This window comes from Lygodium microphyllum, chromosome 15, assembly GCF_053477565.2.
Source record: "Lygodium microphyllum isolate KBCC chromosome 15, Lygodium_microphyllum_v1.1.10, whole genome shotgun sequence".
Lineage (NCBI taxonomy): Eukaryota > Viridiplantae > Streptophyta > Polypodiopsida > Schizaeales > Lygodiaceae > Lygodium > Lygodium microphyllum.
Window position 1 is genome coordinate 76,430,388 of NC_141149.1, and position 20,646 is coordinate 76,451,033.

The following is a 20,646-nucleotide window of genomic DNA, read 5'->3' on the forward strand; positions in this document are numbered from 1 at the left end:
CTTCAGGACTCAGCTCCCTTCAACTAGTATCACAGCCTTCTTCTTCGCAAGCTTGAGCTTAGTCCAGCACACTCTCAGCTTCTGTTCGAATACCTATAGCAGTTATCTATTTATTGGCAACCATAGCCACTCCATTCGAGCTTCCTATCCGTTGCATTCTTCTTGGGCACTCTTTGAGCCTTCTCAAGCAAGTTGGAGCAGCTCCGCATAGCCCTCACCTTGCTGGTGCAGTATCACGTTGCGTGGAGCAAGCCCTTTATTAGCAGCAACTCACGTTTTTCATCTCCTACAACATATCTTTTTCATTGGACAGCTATACAAGCACTTACACACTTGCTTTTGATGCTTGGCATTGATCCTTTCACTCTTGGAATTTCATTTGAGCGCTAAGCTTCAATTTTGGACTATTATAACAATCCAAAGACTGTCATAAAACAAGGCAGCACTTATCTTTTATGTCTACACTCATTGCCATTGTTGGATGATGCCCGGTTGATGCTTATATATTCGGGGATGCTATGTCATTGCTTGGAGTTGATTTTAGACTCATTTAACCACTTCATTGACTCTATTTTGGCTTAGTTTTACTGGTTGTAAATACAAGGCAGCACTCTATTTGATACTTCTATGATCATCTTTGTTGGTCTTATGATACCCGGTTATGCTGGGGTAATATCTATATGTATGGGAATGCTATGCCCGTGTTATGGGTTGAATTTGGAGCTGACTTTGGTACTGAAATAGCTTGGTTTGACAATGTATTCACTGCTATATACAGCAAGGCTGAACCTCTTTTAACAGGAAATTGATATGCCTATTGCTTCTAGCTATGATTCAGGTGTTCTATATACACTACTAATGTATACCATTGATGCTAATACATAGGTATATCATATGCCCATGATTTGAGGTGGCTTTAAGCTTGATTTGAGGACTGATTTACTCAAATTTTATAGTGAATTTATTGCTGTAATAACTACAACTAAAGCCTATTGGGTCATTATATGCTCTACCCTATTGGTCACGGGTGCTTCCAAGGTCACTCATATGACTACATGGATGTATATGGAAGCTGGCACATGTCTTGTATTGCTCCGAAATGCCTTTTAAGCTTCAATCAAGCTCTGTCTTACTTGGCATTTAATTGACATTGCTCTACAGTGGCATGCTTTGTGACAGTCATTATGCTTGACCCTTCAGTACATGCTTTGATACATATGTCAGAAATGCATTCTCCTTACATTGTTTGTGTTTGATTGCCACTTGGAGCTTCACTTGGGCTTTCATTTGCATACTTTGAAACTCTTGGATGCTTATTTGGATTGTCAAAGATTTAACATTGACTGTTATATAATGTACTGGATGTTATAGGTAATGCTTGGTTGATCCCTTGCTCTGGATGCTCCGTTGATATACGGTCTTGGCTCCATGATGCCTTATGTATTCGCGTGCTATCTTTGAGCTTGGTTGCTCAATTAACATTGATCTTTTTGCCAGTGGGAGCTTCATGTTATCTCTAGATATTGCAAAGCTTGTGGTTTATACAGTTGAGCTTCTTCAATAGATGAGACTAGGATCTCTTATATGTCTATGCTCTTGACGGATACTTATATGCATTGGATGCTTTTACGCTAATTTGATTCGTATTCTCTCTTTGAGCATACACCAACCTTTATCAAATATTTGGGTAATTGGCTCATGGTTCTTGGCTACTATAATATTACATACTTGCCTCATGCAGAATCTAACCTGGCAGTCATACTTGACTTCGAATCACTATTAGCACATTGTTTATTCTCTTTTTCTCACTACAATGATTTATTACAACAAGCTGTTTTATACGCACTGTGATGTATTTACTGAGCTTAATCATGTCATTTTAATGTACTTTTGATACTATTTAGTGGACAACTGGCCATTTTAACAATTTCTCTTATTTTCAACTTGCTTTGACAGTAGTTTTGGCTTGTTTACTGCTAATTACAATAGGTTGTTTTTTGCATAGTCTACCATCTCAAAGATACGGCTTTGTTTAACATTGCCAAGTTGGATGGCACCAACTATGGCTACTGAAAGTCTCATATATGGCAAGCTTTGGTGCAGAAATTGCAGATTATGCCACAAAAAAATAAAGATATTAAGCCCGAGAATATGGATGATGATGATGATTGGGCTAATTTAGATACACTATGCAAGTCTACTATCATTTTATCACTCCCTGAAGAGGTCCACAATAATTGTTGAAGATGAAGATGTGCATGGAATCTATGGGAAAAGATTCAAGAACTTTATGCAAAGCAAAGCCTTGCTTCACAAATGTATTGGCTTAAACAATTGATGAATCTCTGCATGGAGTGGACCCCATTGTCTGCTCACTTTAGGCAGTTTCATTCTATCATGAAGAATCTGCTTCGACAGGTATTGAGTTTCAGGATAATCTGCATCCTTTGTTTCTACTTGGCACTTTACCCGAGTCTTGGGATGTAAATTTTACACTACGATCTATACCAACAAACTTAATGGGCTGAAATTGAAAGATGTAGAGAGTGCTCTTTTTATTGAAGAAATTAACAAGAAAAACAATGATGCTTCCCGCAGCTGCAGTTCACATGTTTTATTCGTTAGAGATAGCAAAAGTGGCAAGAAAGATAATGATCGTCATGGGAAGGACTCTCAGAAGTCCCGGTCTAAGTCATGTGGATACAACAAGTCCCGTGGACGCAAGTTGGATCTTACATCTTAGTAGCCTCTTCATGTGATGCCTCTCAACTGACTATATCTTTTCATATGACCCCCTACCATGAGTGGTTTCGTACCTATCACAATGTATCAGGTACTATGTGCTTAGATGATGATCGGTCTCTTGCTATTGATGGCATTGGTGATGTCACTCTATAGTTTCTCTCTAGTAGCACTTTTATTCTACATAATGTACGTCATATACTCGCACTAACTAAAAGCCTTATGTTTGTTGGGCAACTTGATGATGCAAGTTATCATATATACTTTGGTAATTCGGCATGAAAGATAACTTGTGGCAAGCTTGTTCTTGCAACAAGAGGTAGAGAGTGCTCTTTTTATTGAAGAAATTAACAAGAAAAACAATGATGCTTCCCACAGCTGCAGTTCACATGTTTTATCCGTTAGAGGTAGCAAAAGTGGCAAGAAAGATAATGATCATCATGGGAAGGACTCTCAGAAGTCCCGGTCTAAGTCATGTGGATACAACAAGTCCCGTAGACGTAAGTTGGATCTTACATCTTAGTAGCCTCTTCATGTGATGCCTCTCAACTGACTACGTCTTTTCATATGACCCCCTACCATGAGTGGTTTCATACCTATCACAGTGTATCAGGTACTAAGTGCTTAGATGATGATCGGTCTCTTGCTATTGATGGCATTGGTGATGTCACTCTACAGTTTCTCTCTAGTAGCACTTTTATTCTACATAATGTACGTCATGTACTCGCACTAACTAAAAGCCTTATGTTTGTTGGGCAACTTGATGATGCAAGTTATCATATATACTTTGGTAATTCGGCATAAAAGATAACTTGTGGCAAGCTTGTTCTTGCAACAAGAGGTGCCAAGTCTGGCAACCTCTATCCCTTGGTTGTATCTAGTACTATTGACCATGTTTTATCAGTGGATTCTATCCCACATGTATCTCTCTAGCATGCTCGTCTTAAGCATATGTCGCTTAAGGAAATGAAAATGCTTAGTGCTTTCCAATATCTTTCGCGTTTTGACTACTCATATTTTGAGTTGTGTAATCATTGTTTATATAGCAAGCAGACTAGAAATTCGCATAAAAAGTTTGGTATTCCACGCATGGGTAAGCCTTTGACTCTTGTTCATTCAAATGTATGTGGATCCATGCCCTGTCAGTCATTAGGGATGCGAAGTACTTTGTCACATTTCGTGATGATTATTCACGTAAAGTTTGGGCTTATCTCATAAAGCAGACATCTGATATCTTGGCCGTCTTTCAGCGTTGGCTTGCTCTCGCCGAGAATAAGTCTGGGTGTATAGGGCTAAAATGCCTAAGAACTGATAACGAGGGTGAGTATGTCTCACGTGTCTCAGAATAGTTTTGTGACGAGCGGGGTATTAAACGTCAATCGTGTTTGGAATCGACACGCACGAAAAGTGATCTGCAGTCATGACGTTGTGTTCCATGAGAACGAAATGCATATGCAACCTGAGGAAGTTGTTGAGATACGCAGGGTTATCTTTCAAGAGGAGCCTCCTGCACCTGCACAGCTAGCTAGAAAGTTTGCACCAGCAGTTGATCCTTATGGCCAGGATGTTTGATAGGCAGCACAGCTTGCATTGGGATATTCTACTAGAGATAGACTACCTCGTGACCGCCATGAGGACAAAATGCATATGCAACCTAAGAAAGTTGTTGAAATACGCAAGGTTATCTTTCAGAAGGAGCCCCTTGCTCCTGTAGAGCCAGCTAGACAACCTGCACCAGCAACCTATCCTTATGGATAGGATATTGGACAGGCAGCACAGCCTACATTAGGGTATTCTACCCGAGATAGACAACCTCATGACGACTAAAATGCCTTCATAGATTATGTCTTGGTTAAAGATGCAAGAGAACCTCTCACCTTCAATGAGGCTATACGCAGGGGTGGTAACAGTCACTCCTAAAGAGGACTATGCAATCTGAGATTGACTCGTTGCATAACAATCATACGTGGAATTTGATTTCCTTGCCTAGTGGCAAGACAGCTTTGCCTTGCAAGTGGGTATACAAGTTGAAAAGTATCCCTAGATACCCCACGCCAACATACAAGACCAGATTGGTAGCAAAGGGTTTTAAGCAAAAGCATGGTGTTGACTTTGATGAGGTCTTCTCTCCTGTGGGGTTAAGATGACCGCCCTACGCTTAGTTTTGGCTTTGGCTACCCAGCTTGACTTGGACTTGTATTAGTTGAATGTCAAGACAGCTTTCTTACATAGGAACTTGCATGATGGAGCAACCTAAGGGCTTTGCAAAGCTTGGTAGGGAATACCTAGTGTGCAGATTGAGGAAGAGTCTTTATGGCTTGAAGCAGACACCTAGAAACTGGTACCACTAATTTGATGCGTTCATGCAATCACAGGGCTACAACCATAGTGATATGGATCCATGCTTGTATACAAAGAAAGCCTGGTTGGAAACACCTAGTGTGCAGATTGAGGAAGAGTCTTTATGGCTTGAAGCAAGCACCTAGGGAATGGTACCACAAATTTGATGCATTCATGTAGCCATAGGGCTACAACCGTAGTGCTATAAATTTGTGCTTGTATACAAAGAAAGCCCGTAACGATTCATTATTGATTTTGGTACTCTGTGGATGATATGCTTTTAGCAGTGAAAGCTCATGATAAGCTTAATGCTCTTAAGGCTCAGCTCAAGAAGAGCTTTGAGATGAAAGATTTGGGACAAGCCTCTCATATACTTGGTATGCGCATTACGCGTGATAGGTCTCAAGGACTACTCTATCTGTCACAGGAGCATATCCATAAAGTCCTTGAGCACTTCTATATGCAGGATGTGAAGCCTATTATAGAAAAAGTATATCCATAAAGTCTTTAACGCTTCCGTATGCAGGATGTGAAGCCTATTGGCTATCCATTGCCTTTCTATGTAAAGGTATCACATGCCGATTGTACTCAGGTAGATAAGCAAAGGGCCGAGATGGCCAAGATTCCCTATATATCTGCAGTGGACAATCCTTGAGCGCTTCTATATGCAGGATTTGAAGCCTATTACAGAAGGAGTATATCCATAAAGTCTTTAACGCTTCCGTATGCAAGATGTGAAGCCTATTGGCTGTCCATTGCTTTTCCATGTGAAGGTATCACGTGCCGATTGTCCACAAACAGATAAGCAAAGGGCCGAGATGGCCAAGATTCCCTATGTATCCACAGTGAGCACTCTTATGTATGCCATGATAGCCACCCATCCAGATATTACATTTGCAATTGGTGTTATGGCACATTATATGGCTACACCTAGCAAGAGGCATTAGGATGTCATGAAGGATATCATGAGATACCTAAAGGACACTGTTGATATGTGCATATATTATGGTAGCCAGAATATAGAAGTCGTGGAATACACTAAGTCAAACTATGCAAAATATGCAAATAGTAGAAACTCCACTTCTGGCTATGTGTTCACTTTTGCTAGAGATGTTGTTTCATGGATGTCTAGGGTGCAGAAATGCACGGCCCTTTCTACTACAAAGGCCAGAGTCCATGAAGGGTAGGTAGCCAAGATACAAGAGTTGTGGGATACACTAACTCTGACTATGCAAGACATGCAAATAGTAGAGTCCGCTTCTCGCTGTGTTCACTTTTGTTAGAGGTGCTATTTCATGGATGTCCAAGGTGCAGAAAGACACGGCCCTTTCTACTACTATAGAGGCCGAGTAAGTTGCAGCCACTGAGGCTTGCAAGGAGGCCATTTGGTTGGGTCGTTTAATTGTTGGCCTTGGTATTGCAGATTCTAGTGGACTCTCTACAATTTCCATGTCTTGCATAGTCAGAGTCTGTGTATCCCACAACTCGCTATGTATTCACTTTTGTTGGAGGTGCTATTTTATGGATGTCCAAGGTACAGAAAGGCACGGCCCTTTCTACTACCGAGGCCGAGTAAGTTGCAACCACTGAGGCTTGCAAGGAGGCCATTTGGTTGGGTCGTTTGGTTGTTGACCTTGGTATTGTAGATTCTATCCTTACACTGCATTCGAATTCTATGAGTGCTATCCAATTAGCCAAGAATCCGATCTTCCACGCAAAAACGAAACACATTGAGGTGAGGTATCACTTCATTCGTGAGGTCATTGAGAACAAGAATGTTGACTTTGTCAAAATCTCAAAAGACCAGAATACTATAGACTTGCTCACGAAAAGCTTTTGTATAGAGCACTTTGTCTTACTTAGGAGATTGATGGGCGTTGGACGAGATGACATCTTTCCTTGTCCTGTTGTATCCATGTATATGTTGTACTATCTTTTCTTTTTTTTTTCCCTCCTCACTAAGGCAGATTTGCCTTTAAGTGGGAGGTTGTTGGGGGATTTCTTTTCACACCTCACTAAGGCAGATTTGCCTTTAAGTGGAAGGTTGTTGGGGGTTGCTAAAAAAAGGGCTTGTTTCACACAACGTGATGTTGCCCAACAAGATGAGGGTTATGGGGGGCTGCTCCAACTTACTCGAGAAGGCTCAAAGAGTGCCCAAGAAGAATGCAACGGATAGGAAGCTCGAACAGAGTGGCTATGGCTGCCAACAAAGAGATGACTGCTGTAGATATTCAAATGGAAGCTAAGACCAAGCTCGAGCTCGCAAAGAAGAAGGCTCTAATATCATTTGAAGGGACATGAGCCAACCTTGAAGTGGAGGCACGAGTGGGAGCAAGAGCTATGATGCATCCCCGAATATATAAGCATCAACCGAGCATAACCGGTCATCATCCAACCAATGGCAATGAATATAGACATCAAAAATAAGAGCTGCCCTGTTTTATGACAATCTGTGGACTGTTATAACAGTCCAAAACTGAAGCTTAGCACTCAAATTGAATGCCAAGAGTGAAAGGATCAATGCCAAGCATCAAAACCAAGTATATAAGTACTTGTATAGCTACCAATGAAGAAGATATACTATAGGAGATTAAAAACGTGAGTTGTTGCTAATGAATGTAGACATCAAAGATAAGTACTGCCCTGTTTTATGGCAATCTGTGGACTGTTATAACAGTCCAAAACCGAAGCTTAGCACTCAAATTGAATGCCAAGAGTGAAAGGATCAATGCCAAGCATCAAAACCAAGTATATAAGTGCTTGTATAGCTACCCAATGAAGAAGATATACTATAGGAGATTAAAAACGTAAGTTGTTGCTAAAAAAAGGACCTGTTTCACACAACATGGCGCTGCCCAACAATATGAGGGTTATGGGGGGGCTGCTCCAACTTACTCGAGAAGGCTTAAAGAGTACCCAAGAAGAATCCAACGGATAGGAAGCTCAAACGGAGTGGCTATGGCTGCCAACAAAGAGATGACTGCTGTAGATATTCGAATGGAAGCTAAGACCAAGCTCAAGCTCGCAAAGAAAAAGGCTCTAATATCAATTGAAGGGAGATGAGCCAACCCTGAAGTAGGAGCAAGAGCTATGATGGAAGGAGCAAGAGCAAAAGAGAGAGATGCACATAATGTGAAAACTCCAACAGTCACAATGTGTGACCGGCCTTCCCTTTATTTAAATATCACTGAAAGAATAAAGAATGAAATGATATTGATAGGCGCTTGCCGCCTGCAATATGCAAGCGCGGATACTGGCAGTGTAGTAATACACGGGTGGCTAGGCAGAGGCATCTTTACCCCCAACAAAGAGCTTCGGTTTGCTCCCTCGACAACTAGTGATCATCTTCTACATCTTCGACAACATCAAAGGAATGTGATTCACTCCTCTCGAGTGTTGTCTTTTACCTTCCTGTGATTACTTCAATAGCTCAGTGCCCAGAGAACTACGTTTCGCTCCCTTCACTGTGCAGATTTTCACAGGTATTGCCACCTAATTTAGACATGTCAGTGCAATTATCTTTTAAGCTTTGGCTCCGATGTATCAGCTTCTCTTCTCATAGCATGATTCAATGCATCATCACCATGTTCTTGTTTCTGAGTTTCTCTTCTCTCTCAGTGTTTGATGTATATACTCTATGTTCCTCCCCACAAACCCTATTATCTCACTACACTCACTTATTTTGACATGGTTATCCTCATCAAAATCAACCAGAAGATGGAATGGGATACTTAGGATTCGCAAAAGCTCCAAAAACAATGTACATAGCCACTTTTGCATGGGCCATGCTTTCATAACAGTGCTCCATGTTAGATAACCATGGCCATAAAGTTTGTCATTAGTAGAACAAGAGGGAGGAGTTATCTAGAGAGGATGATAAGAGAAAATAAATGAAAGAAGATGAGAAGAGAGACAGTACAACCAAAGCACAGCACATACTACACTACAGGGAGTTCACGCGTAATGTAAAACAAGCTGATCACAAAATAATTATTGCAAAAGGACAAAATTTGATCAAACACAACCAGACAGTGAAATTACAAGCAACAAAACTTGAAAGTACAATCACCCAGTCTATGGGAGTCAAAACACAAATAAAATAGGCATTTAAGAAAATATTGCAGAAAACGAAAACACTGACTATTGGAGACAAAATGCAGGCTAGGAGAATTAACATAAACTGCAAAGGCTAGAAATAGGGCGATCTGCAGCAATCAAGTGTCATCAAGTTGTTGCAAGGAGGTGGCAACAATCAAGGGAAATTAGTGATCAGCAATAGAAGGCCTGTAATCAACTGAGAACAATAGCAAGAGAGTAAATTGTAAAATCTAATACTATGTCAAAAGTGGATGCAGCAATGAAAGTATGAAGAATGCTGAAATAGATTGTTGAACATAAGACAAAAGAGAGAAAAGAGAAAACAGGGCGATTTGCAACAATCAAGTGTCATCAAGCTGCTGTAAGGAGGTGGCAACAATCAAGGGAAATTAGTGATCAGCAATAGAAGGCATGTAATCAACCGAGAACAACAATAAGAGAGTAGATCGTGAAATCTAATACTATGTCAAAAGTGGATGCAGCAATGAAAGCATGAAAGAATGCTGAAATAGATTGTTGAGCATAAGACAAAAGAGAGAAAAGAGAAACCACAAGAACACTACAAAGGAGAACTCAAAGATGTGCTCGCGAAATGGAATCCATATGTCAAACATAAGATGGTCATGTATAAGAGTGAGTCACTAGCTTCGTGGGCACTGGGATTGGCTCCCTCTCTCCACAGAGCATGCATTGGATCTACAAATGATGAATAAATAGGCCCCAAAAATGTCATAAATGGCATCAAATTAGCAGCATATCACACTAGTGACCGCTAAAAAAATACCTAGTAAACTCAATAATGCCCAACATAGCCCAAACTCACAAATGAGCTAACTAGAATACTAACAAAGGCAACCTATGAATGGGGCTGCCTATGCTACTTGCCCATCAAGTAGTTAGGGCAAAGAATGTGGATGGGAGGAAAGTTAGGAGGCCCCTCAACCATCTTCTTTAGAGAAAGAAAAAAGAAAACAGGGCAATTTGTAGCAATCAAGTGTCATCAAGCTATTGTAAGGAGATGGCAACAACCAAGGGAAATCAGTGATCAGCAATAGAAGACATGTAATCAATTGAGAATAACAGCAAGAGAGTAGATCGTGAAATCTAATACTATGTCAAAAGTGGATGCAACAATGAAAGTACGAAAGAATTCTAAAATAGATTGGTAAACATAAGACAAAAGAGAGAAAAGAGAAAACAAAAAAACACTACAAAGGAGAACTCAAAGATATGCTCAGGAAATGGAATCCATATGCCAAACACAAGATGGTTATGTATAACAGTGAGTCACTAGCTTCGTGGGCCCAAAAAATGTCATAAATGGCATCGAATTAGCCCGCTTATCACACTAGTGATCGCTAAAAAAATACCTAATAAACTAAATAATGCCCAACATAGCCTAAACTCACAAATGAGCTAACTAGACCACTAACAAAGGAGGAAACCTATGAATGGGGCTGCCTGTGCTACTTGCCCGTCAAGTAGCTAGGGCAAAGAGTGTGAATGGGAGGAAAGTTAGGAGGTCCCCCAACCATCTTCTTTAGAGAAAGCCCACCTAATAAATCAAAGTTGAAGTGTCCATATCAAGTATGCTGAAGCAATCTCATCCTAAAGCCAATCTTGTCGATAGGTCATGTGAGAAAAAGCCCCACTATCCACGAGGCAAGGCAAACTCAATGATGGTTGGGGTAGCGAATCCTTAGACCCCTCCTCAAGCTTCAAAAGGGGATACTTCTGCCCAACACTTCTCCTTTGGATGAGTGCCCTTCCCACAATGTGGGCAATTGGACTTCTTATTATGTTTCGTGTCCTCTTTCTTGTCATCCTATTTCTTTGCCTTTGGCTTTACCTTTTGCTTCTCTCCTCCCGAACCTGATATGAAAGCCTTCATGCATAGTTACATGGAAAAGAACAGAAAGGCCATGGATTGCCATTCCTGCTATTGCACGAAACGGAAACTAAGAACGGGGAATGGGGATGGGGATGGGGAACCCAAAAATGGTCATTCCACGTGCTATGCTTCATGCCAAAACCACGAGCACCTACCGCTCCGAACTACTCACCACATTTATGGCAGCATTCACGCTAGCGGTAACTTTCTGAGGAGGTGATCACTCTCTCCATTCAATTTTCTATCCCTATCATCAACCTAATCCGATGCCTTCGCTTGACACCTTGGGCTGCATGCAAGAACCAATGAGTCTATTGTGTATTCAGCTTTCATTTTCAAATTAGCAATATGTTCCTTCTCTTCTTTGCATTCATTTCAATCCTGCTTTGCTTCTCTTTCGTTGTGCACTCTCATCGGGGGAGGGTTATGTTTGAATCAAATTTTCAAATTAAATTTCTATGTTCATCATTGTCAATTGAATGTTCTTTTCCATCATTGCCAAATTGAGATGATAAAAATTGGATGCAATCATAATAACTAGATAGATAAGATTGATTGGATCTTCAATTTGGCTCATTCATGGCCAATTAGATGTTTTTATATCCATCATCGTCAATTTCACCTTATTCATGCAAAGGTCCATGAGCCTAATCAACAAGCCACTTTATGGGTTTTGTGATGCTTCCAAGGTATCCAATCTCTCTCAGGTTGGACCAATTCACATTGGGAAAGTGACATAGATATCCAAAGATAAGACTTTAGGTTTCAGTTTCACATCTTTATTGGACTTGGCAACTAGTCCAAGATAGAGTTTTACTTTTAGAAAGACAAACGGCGGAGAGCCAAGAATTTTTTCACCATCAAAATCAACTATGGCAATTAATCTAAGTCCGTTGTTGTTTCTAACAACATGTTTAAGCATTAGAGGGAACCACTTGTTATATAATCTAACCAATTACATAATTTGTGATGATTATCCTATGTCTCTGTTTCCACTAAATGGACTTGTGTATAAAAGTATATTATTTAGATCATCCTCAAAATACCTCAAAACTAATGAATGGGACAAAATTGAATATGCATTGAGCAAATGTCTCTCATAATCAATTTATTGAGTTCACTTATTATAGCACTAAGCTTTTAGTTATCGTATTTAACATGTCCTAATTATATATTGTCTAGTTTCATTATCTAAAAGTAATCCATGCTTGACTTTTTACACAACACATAATCCTTACAATGGAGGGTCGCTTTGCTATATCATTGGTCCTATACCCAACATCCACGCACTGAAATGGTGTGAGTTGATGGTATGGAACATCATTTTGCTACGAGCTTGGCTTGATATGTTGTTAGTGCCACACTCGAGGATCCATCCACAAATCAACACGGTGTGGGTTGGTACATCAATCCTTGCAATGGTAGCTTGGCTTGATATGCTATTGGTCCCATGCTCAAGGGTGAGATGGGCTCAATGTCCATTCTCTAGTCTATAGGAAAATCCACACATCCATTAGGATGGTGTGGACTAACAATATGGAACATCGAAGCTTGTCTTCATGTGTTGTTGATCCCACACTCAAGGATCTATCCACAAACTAAAATGATGTGAGTTAATATATCAATCCTTGCTCAAGGATGGGCCCTTTAGGCTCTATGGCTAGGAGATGGGCTTAACATCTATCCTTTACACCAAAGGCTAGTGCTACATTCCATGTGCATACAGACATTCAATATGGTTGAATGTTCCGTTTAGAATCCATACATTCCACTTGTGGACCATTCAATTCCACCATTGCACCTTGTTTTAAAAAAGTGATCATTGCTAAAAGTAATCTACCCATTAATGCAACCGTGTTTCTTCCCCTCCTACTCACTTTTCTTCTTCCCAAACTACAACTTCAAGTTCCACTTCTCATTCAAACTCCTAGTCTCCTCCCTTAACTCAACCCTTAAAAGGACAACCCTTTCTCTTATCTCATCATCTTCTTCAGCCTTCATCCACCTCCCATTTAATTCAAGCTTCATCTACACTTCAAAATACCATCCATCTGAGTCTCCCTCTCCCTCTCCCTATTTCCCTCCTACCCACTTCTCTTCTTCCCAAACTACAACTTCAAGTTCCACTTCTCATTCAAACTCCTAGTCTCCTCCCTTAACTCAACCCTTAAAAGGGCAACCCTTTCTCTTATCTCATCATCTTCTTCAACCTTCATCCACCTCTTATTTAATTCAAGCTTCATCTACACTTCAACATACCATCCATCTCTATCTCCCTTTCCCTCTCCCACTTTCATCCACATCTTTGCTCTCTCCTCTCCTTGTTCCTCTCCTCTCCCTCTCTCACTCTGTACTTTCCATGATCTATCTTTAGGTTTCATATTTTATGTGTATGTAAGCTAATTTTATATATAATTTTATGTATATTTTTTAACAAAAACACGAAGCAACATTTTTTATTCTTGAAATTTTTTAGTATGTTCCATACCATACACATTCACATATTGAATGTATCGTACAAATCATATGAAACTACCCTGCTAAAAGCTGCCAAAAGCAGCTCCATCTATATAGAGAGATAGTGTGTGCTACGACTCAAGAGCTTGGCCCGATATACTATTGGTCCAATGCTCAAGAGTCCATCCACACATCAAGATGGTGTGGGCTGATAGTATGGAATATCACTCCTTGTGGTGAGAACTTAACCTACTATGTTATTGGGTTCATGCTCAAGGGTCCATCCACACACCAAGATGGTAGGCTATTATAACAATAGGGTACATCGTTCCTTGAGATGGAAGCTTAGCCCAACATGCTAATTGTCGCATAGCATTACTTGTATATCTAGCTGTCCAAGTCCCTTTGAGAGTGCGGCACCAACAGTTACAGCAATCTGCAGCACAACTTGAGGTCCAATACAATCAAAAAGGCAAGGTCAGGCAGGCGCCCTAGGAATTACTGCTAGTCATGAGAAAAATGGGACTGTGATAAGCGGAGCAAGCCACTCACCTCCAAAACAATTCCACAAACACCTAATTTCAAACATAGTCCGCAGCCAAGCGCATCATGAAAATGCATGGAACCTATGAATTCTTGCCCGTGTGCAAGTCTTATGGGGCATGTTACATTTCCAAAGCAATGGGTCAAGTTACAACAAACTTCCAATATGGTACACCCAGTCAAAGCATTTTGAGACCCCCAACTTCAAACCTATAAGGCTTTGTTTAGGGCTTTTCTAGGAAAATAGAACTAAAATCGGCACTAATTTTATCAATATCAAACTCTTCTCTGTGAAAATGTAGAGGTTCTTTTTCACCATTCAATGACACTAAACCTCCATTTCTGGGGAACCATTTTCCAAACCTCCTCCTTGAAAAACCCAGAGGTTTCTTTTTTTCACCATGCCTGATATTGAACCTCAATGTTCGGTGACAATGTGAAGGGATACCCAATATTTTATGTGACAATTGAGTTTTCTATTTGAAATACCTTCAATTTATCTAGATTGAACCTCAAACCATCTAAAAATCCAAATATGTCACACATACATAATACAATGAAAAATGATAGATAACACCTTTTGGCGTTCATCAAATGCTTTTTTTTTTTAAACTTGTTTTGACCGGCAATATGATCATAAACAATCACGACAGCCACCAAGTTCAGGACTTTAATTTTCAACATATTATTATTAAGTCGATTTTGACCTTTAATTTTGAAGTTTTTATTATTGTTCCTACACAAAGGGTTTCGTAGTTCAATTTCTTACCAAGAAGCAACCCACAATTACCCTGGTAGGCAGAAGTGAGAAGGCCTTAGAGAAGCAATACAAAATCCCTACAATCAAGAAAGAAACAGTGCCAAACCCAATCACTTACAAGTTCAAGCCATCTAATTCGGAGAGCCAATCATGATTCAATGGTGTTGATACCCTTGATTCGGGAGCAGGCCCCAGCTTCCTCTCACACGACCTGGGTACTATGATTGATAATGAGCATTTTGGTGAAACCTTATTGAATTTGGAAGACCCAGATCCTAAACCCTTGGATGGGTTCACGGGCTTCGTCTCATGGTGCTCTGTCTCCATCCCAGAGCACAATCTCTGGTCGTTGTTGTGAATCTGTTCCCTCTGCAATTGTCATTGAAAAATCACAAAAATTAAGACCTCACTTCAGAATCACAGGCACCCCTGCTTTTATCCACCCATTCATTATGTCAAGCCCACCTCCAGAAGGGTCAAAGCAAAAGAAGCTCTGCAAGTTATCCCACCTATCATGGGCAGAGGTTGTAAGCACTGACCCCTTATCCATCATTCTGCCTGATTAGAAAATGGAATTACCTTATTGGCTTGCTTTGATTCCTGGGAATTCGCCTGGTTGTGTTCCTCTCTCTTAGTGCCTGTGATAACCTCACTACTTTCAAGGTCACTGCTGGCAAATCTACCCCTGTTTTGGACTTCTTGTGCATATGCCAAACCCTTATCTGCAAGCCTTGAGGATACTTTGCTCTTCAAACAGTAGGGTGGAGAAACAAGCACTGGCTTCTCTTCTAAGGCTTTCAAATGTGACAATGTCTCGGTAATTCCATCCATGCCCAAGCTAACTGTATCTGTTACCTCCGTGCTTGAAAGCAGGTCACTTTTGTCAGCATGCTGCTGAAGTGGGGTAAACCCATCCCGCTGTCGCTTTCGCAATATCGAGGGAGTACTACCAAAACTTCTTGCAGCAATGCGGAGTACTGCCTGAGGGCTCGTGTCTGCATCAGCAGAACAACTCCAATGACTGTTGGATGGAGTAGAATAATTTAACGTGGACATGAACATCTGCCGTACACCAAGAGGGCTGTATGCCTGTTGAAGATAGCCAGAGCTCATTACATCATAGTGGGTGAAAGGCAGCTCCATGTTTGGGAACTTGGGAGGTTCATAGAAGAGTATTTCGGAGTCCTGAACATCTTGACTTCCCTGCCATAGCACTTCCTCTGCCAATTCTTGCTGCTGCTCAGGTGAATGTTCCAACAAAGTTGTTCCAGCACATCTTACTGGATCATCCATGGAGGGAATGTCTAGTAGCTGAAGGCATTCAGCATCGCACATGGGTATGTCCTTTTCATTATGAGCGATAACGTTGAACCTTTCAAATGCACTAGGTGAAGTTTCAGTTGCATGACCCTTCAAAGGAGACCATGAAGTTGTAGAGAGGTGGGATGAAGATTTTAAAGGCGAATACAACTGTCCAGAAGGCACTTGTCCTGGTGCATTAACCAGAAAAAGACCTGATGAGACAATGGCGTTTGGATTACATGGGGGAGATGCTGGCTGCAAGGAGGAATCAACACCCTCAACTTCCATTGAACAGATCTCATTTGATGTTACTAGTGGTTCTGGAATATAAGCATCCAAATCCATCACATCTGGAGCAGCTTGAGTGTGTTGTTCCAGCAGCCTATCCTCACAAGACATTATGTGGCAACCATGAAGCTGTTCTGAAGGTGTAGATAACTCCCTCTGTGATTTTACCTGCTGAAGATGAGGTAGCCGCAACCTGTCATTATTCCCACACCTGGTAGTATCTCCATTTTTCGTATCAAGCATGTCATGCTGACAATGCAGATAGCCAGTAGATATGCTGGACTGAGTAGAGAAGTTTGAGATTACATTTCTATGTGCAAGCTCTTTTTCTACTTCCAGTGATTGTTGATGATAATTGTGGGAAGCTGGCAGAATTTGAGCATTGCCTGTCCGAGTAGTTGGAGGCATGCTGTCAAGCACAGGCTTGGAAACTCCTGCCTCCAACGGCATACTCAATGTACCAGTCACATAAGAGTCCAGTTTCTTTTTAACAGAGCTGTTCCAATGATTTTTTATAGCATTGTCCGTCCTAAGGGAACAAACACAGCAAACATCAGTCAAACTTCAAAAAGGCTTGAAACATGCTTATGGTGACAGGCAAGCTAGGTGAGAAAAGAAAAGATCATGGAACCACACCTTCCAGGTAAGAACTTGGCAATCTCTGCCCACTTGTTTCCATAAATTTCATGAGCTTGAATGAGTGCCATCTCCTCTTGCTGAGTCCATGCCTCCTTTTTTATGTTTGGATTGAGATGATTATGCCATCTATCAGCAGTAGTTGTGAAAAGTATCATTATCAAAGATAAGTGATGGCACCAGCATACATTCACTCATGGGATTCACAATAGATGCAACTAGAACTTATCTGTGATAGTTAGCATACAAAAATATTGCATGCATCTTTGATATACCAAATCTGCAGCTAAATTAACAGACATTGTAGCACGATCATGATACATTAAGACTGCCCAATCAAAGCAAAATGAAACCAGCCTATCATCGTAAAATGAGATGGTGGAAAAGATCTCCTCTAGTCATTTCTGCATTTATTTCAGCTCGACTCGTGCATGGCACTACATTCAGACACATGATTTGAACAATCACATGGTTACTGACGAGACTTGAGTACAAGATTTAATGAAAAAGGTATCAGTGAGCCTCCATGGGTATGCATGAGACTATGATTGGCCAGATCTACTAGATCATTTCTACAAATGTTGTGAAGCTTAGAAGAAAATTTGTCTAGAAGCAGGTGTGCTCTGTAAATCAAGAATGCCACCAAACTCCATAAAACATACAGCATAAAAGGGACAACTGAGACAAAAAACCTTTCTCTGCATTGCTTCCCAATTCGACCTGGTAGAGACTGCGCAATAACTGACCATTTCTTTGCACCAAACCTAGTCACAAGCTCCACTATTTTCTCATCTTCCTGAACAAATATCAAGCCTTCATCATGTTAACATCAAGAAGAAGTGCATGTCCCACCATGACCTATAAAGGAAATAACTATTATGATCACCTCCTTTGTCCACGGTCCCTTCACAAGATCAGGATTCAGAACTTTTTGCCAGCGATGCAGGCACTGCACATCTGTTCGATCCGGTAAGAATGCCGCTGCAAAGCACAACACAGTACACTGTATCATTATTCACTGGGCTAGTTACATCGGTCTAAGGAGGAACTGTGTCATTCATTACGCAAAAGAATCGTTCACTCCATAAGCTAAATGGAATGTGGAGAACATTCTAACTGCAAGTTGAGACCCTACCATCATGAATCTAGTCAAAAGGTGATGGACTTACCAATGGACTGTAGCTTTCACATCTTCACTTAAATTTTATCAGTCACCAACATCAATAAATCTTACTATACAGTGAGGGTAATCTTGAAATCTGATTTTTTCTTGATAACATGCAAGCAGAGGATCAGCTTCTAGTTTCCTCAGAGTTACAAGAACCGAGTGCAAATCATGTGATTGGCTGAAGATCAAGTTAGTTCTCTAACTTGAAGCAGAACAAGGTGAAGCAGAATACCTATTTCCTTCCAATTCTTGCCATTGTAATGCTGAACTGCCCTTCGAAGCTTCTCATCCTGGCAAAATAATTGCATCAATGTAACATTAACTCATAGCACTGCTATTTAGGCTGTTATCCCTTAAACAACTGCATCACTTGGGCCATGACAATGTTGTGTCAGAGACCTTCAATTCATCTTGACATCTGCTGCATAATTCTTGTTGACTGAATCCAGATGTATGATTTCTCACTTACCTCTTCTGGAGTCCATCCACCTTTTGAGGATTTGCGTGTAGGGCCACCTGTGCGTCTGCATGGGCATATAATTATCCAAGACATGAGATTTAAAGTTTGCCAAACTTGTATATTTATACAAGTTTGATGCTTACATCCCAGTAAAACATGGATAGTAGAAGCAGCAGGATTAGATGATAATATTACCCTTGCACAGGTGGTAAGCTATGAACTGTACTGTCACTACAATCAGAAACAGATGAACATGAGGGCGCTGATCTCTTTTCTTCCGAAGCATAGCTCTTCCTTGATTTGATCCCTGCCATTTCTCTGAATAGCCAATAAAATACATGACCCAAATACTTGCAGCTGCAGAAGCCTTAGATCATGGGCTACGCTAAACTGTGAGTCCAAATTCGCTCAGCCAGGATGGAGCCCAGCCCACCATTTGTCAGCAAAGAAGGTGATTCTGATAAGGCGAATGGCATTCTAATGCGCAAGCCAATGGCATGCTAGTGACCAGGCACTCAATCTGGAAGGGGTTAAGTAGAAGAAGGGGAAAAAGAAGGGTTGGGGAGATGTGTAGGGGATAGACAGATGGATAGGGATCGAGAAGCGGAAATTTGCAAGAAGATAGTAGAAGGATCTTTCTGCTGGGGAATGAGGGAGGAAAGCCGGAACCCTACAGGGAATCCTAGTAATGGGGGCCATTAAGGGGAAACAGAGTGGGGTAGAGGAAGCTGAAGGGGAAGGGGAAAGTCCATGGTCTGCCTGCAATGTGGAGACACGCACACAAACAGAAACAGAGCGGCAGAGAAGAGACAGAGACAGAGAGCGAGCTAATGATTGGGGGGGAAGATCAAAGATACGAACAAATGGTAGAGAGATCTAAGACAAAAACGAAAGGCAAAAAATAGGAGATTCAAGCCTGCTCTTCTGTAGATTTGTCTCCTCAGCATGAGCCTCCATCCGCCATAGCCACAGGTTTCTGTGAAGAAGCTCGATGTGAAAGGGGGCTATGGAGAACGCATGTGACGGGATCTAAGCGACCCATTTCACTATCCTCAAATTTTCAAACCTCAAACGGCCTTCCCACCGGCCATAGCCGGTCGTCCGGTCACGTTACGGTGGAGTCAAAAGTGTCTCTGTCTTGGGCGCTCCTCTTGAAGGGTATCGTGGATTGCGTTCCAGGCACAGCTTTTGGGGGGTGGATCAAGGCTTTTTAGGGCGGATTAAGCCAAACATCTTAGAAGGGTTTCACACGCCACAATTTATTGGTATATTAAGGATATAAACATTATGCATTAGGATATAAACGTTACACCAATGATAGGCTTCACATCTGAGCAAGTGCATAATGGTTTGAGAACAAAGGCAAAGTTTTTTGTGCAATGGGTAGACTGAAAGTCTAGTCAAGTGCCTTTCTAGATTCTTTGTCTTTGTGTTTTAGACTCTCGAAAGTTGTTACCCTCCAAAAAAATCGACCCCTTAAGCAAAATCCTAGTGTACTAGAAGGAGTTCATATCATCGTAAGAAATCGATCAACAAGATCCAATAATCAGGAAATCAACCAAGCATTATTTTGTTGGTTCCTCCTACCGCACAATAAAAGATGCAATGATGTGATCTCCTCACAAAAAACTTTCAGGCATCCCCAAGGTAGACCAATTAGGCAAATTGATATTATTATAGCCATTAGAGCACTTGGCAAAGCTACAAAGTCCAAATTTCAAAAGAAAAAACATTGTGTCACAAGACTTACTAAAAGGGAGTAAATATTTGACAATTATTTCTCATGAGACTTACTAGGAGGGAGTAAATATTTTATGGTATTTTTTTTCAATTTTGGTAGATCATGAAATCGATAAACTTCGTGTCTTAAATAAGACATTGTGATGTATTAAGTTATACAAATCACATATAAGTTAACATATATACTATATTAGAATTTAAAGTATCACAAGGACATGAAA

General features: G+C 40.8%; 1 protein-coding gene across 2 annotated transcripts in view; it reads right to left on the minus strand.

Moving 5' to 3' along the window:
* The window catches only part of LOC148024680 (transcription factor MYB3R-1-like), a 67,850-nt gene extending 47,997 nt beyond the window's left edge, over nt 1-19,853 (minus strand). For both annotated transcript variants that reach the window (XM_087694330.1, XM_087694329.1), the window contains exons 1-8: nt 18,881-19,853; nt 18,695-18,749; nt 18,458-18,515; nt 17,944-18,038; nt 17,750-17,853; nt 17,058-17,186; nt 15,411-16,950; nt 14,950-15,200 (exon numbers count right to left, since the gene is read on the minus strand). In XM_087694330.1, the coding sequence (XP_087550456.1) occupies nt 14,950-15,200; nt 15,411-16,950; nt 17,058-17,186; nt 17,750-17,853; nt 17,944-18,038; nt 18,458-18,515; nt 18,695-18,749; nt 18,881-18,999 (2,351 nt within the window). In that variant the 5' untranslated portion in view covers nt 19,000-19,853. The remainder of the gene's footprint in view (nt 1-14,949; nt 15,201-15,410; nt 16,951-17,057; nt 17,187-17,749; nt 17,854-17,943; nt 18,039-18,457; nt 18,516-18,694; nt 18,750-18,880) is intronic.
* Nucleotides 19,854-20,646: the final 793 nt, after the last annotated feature.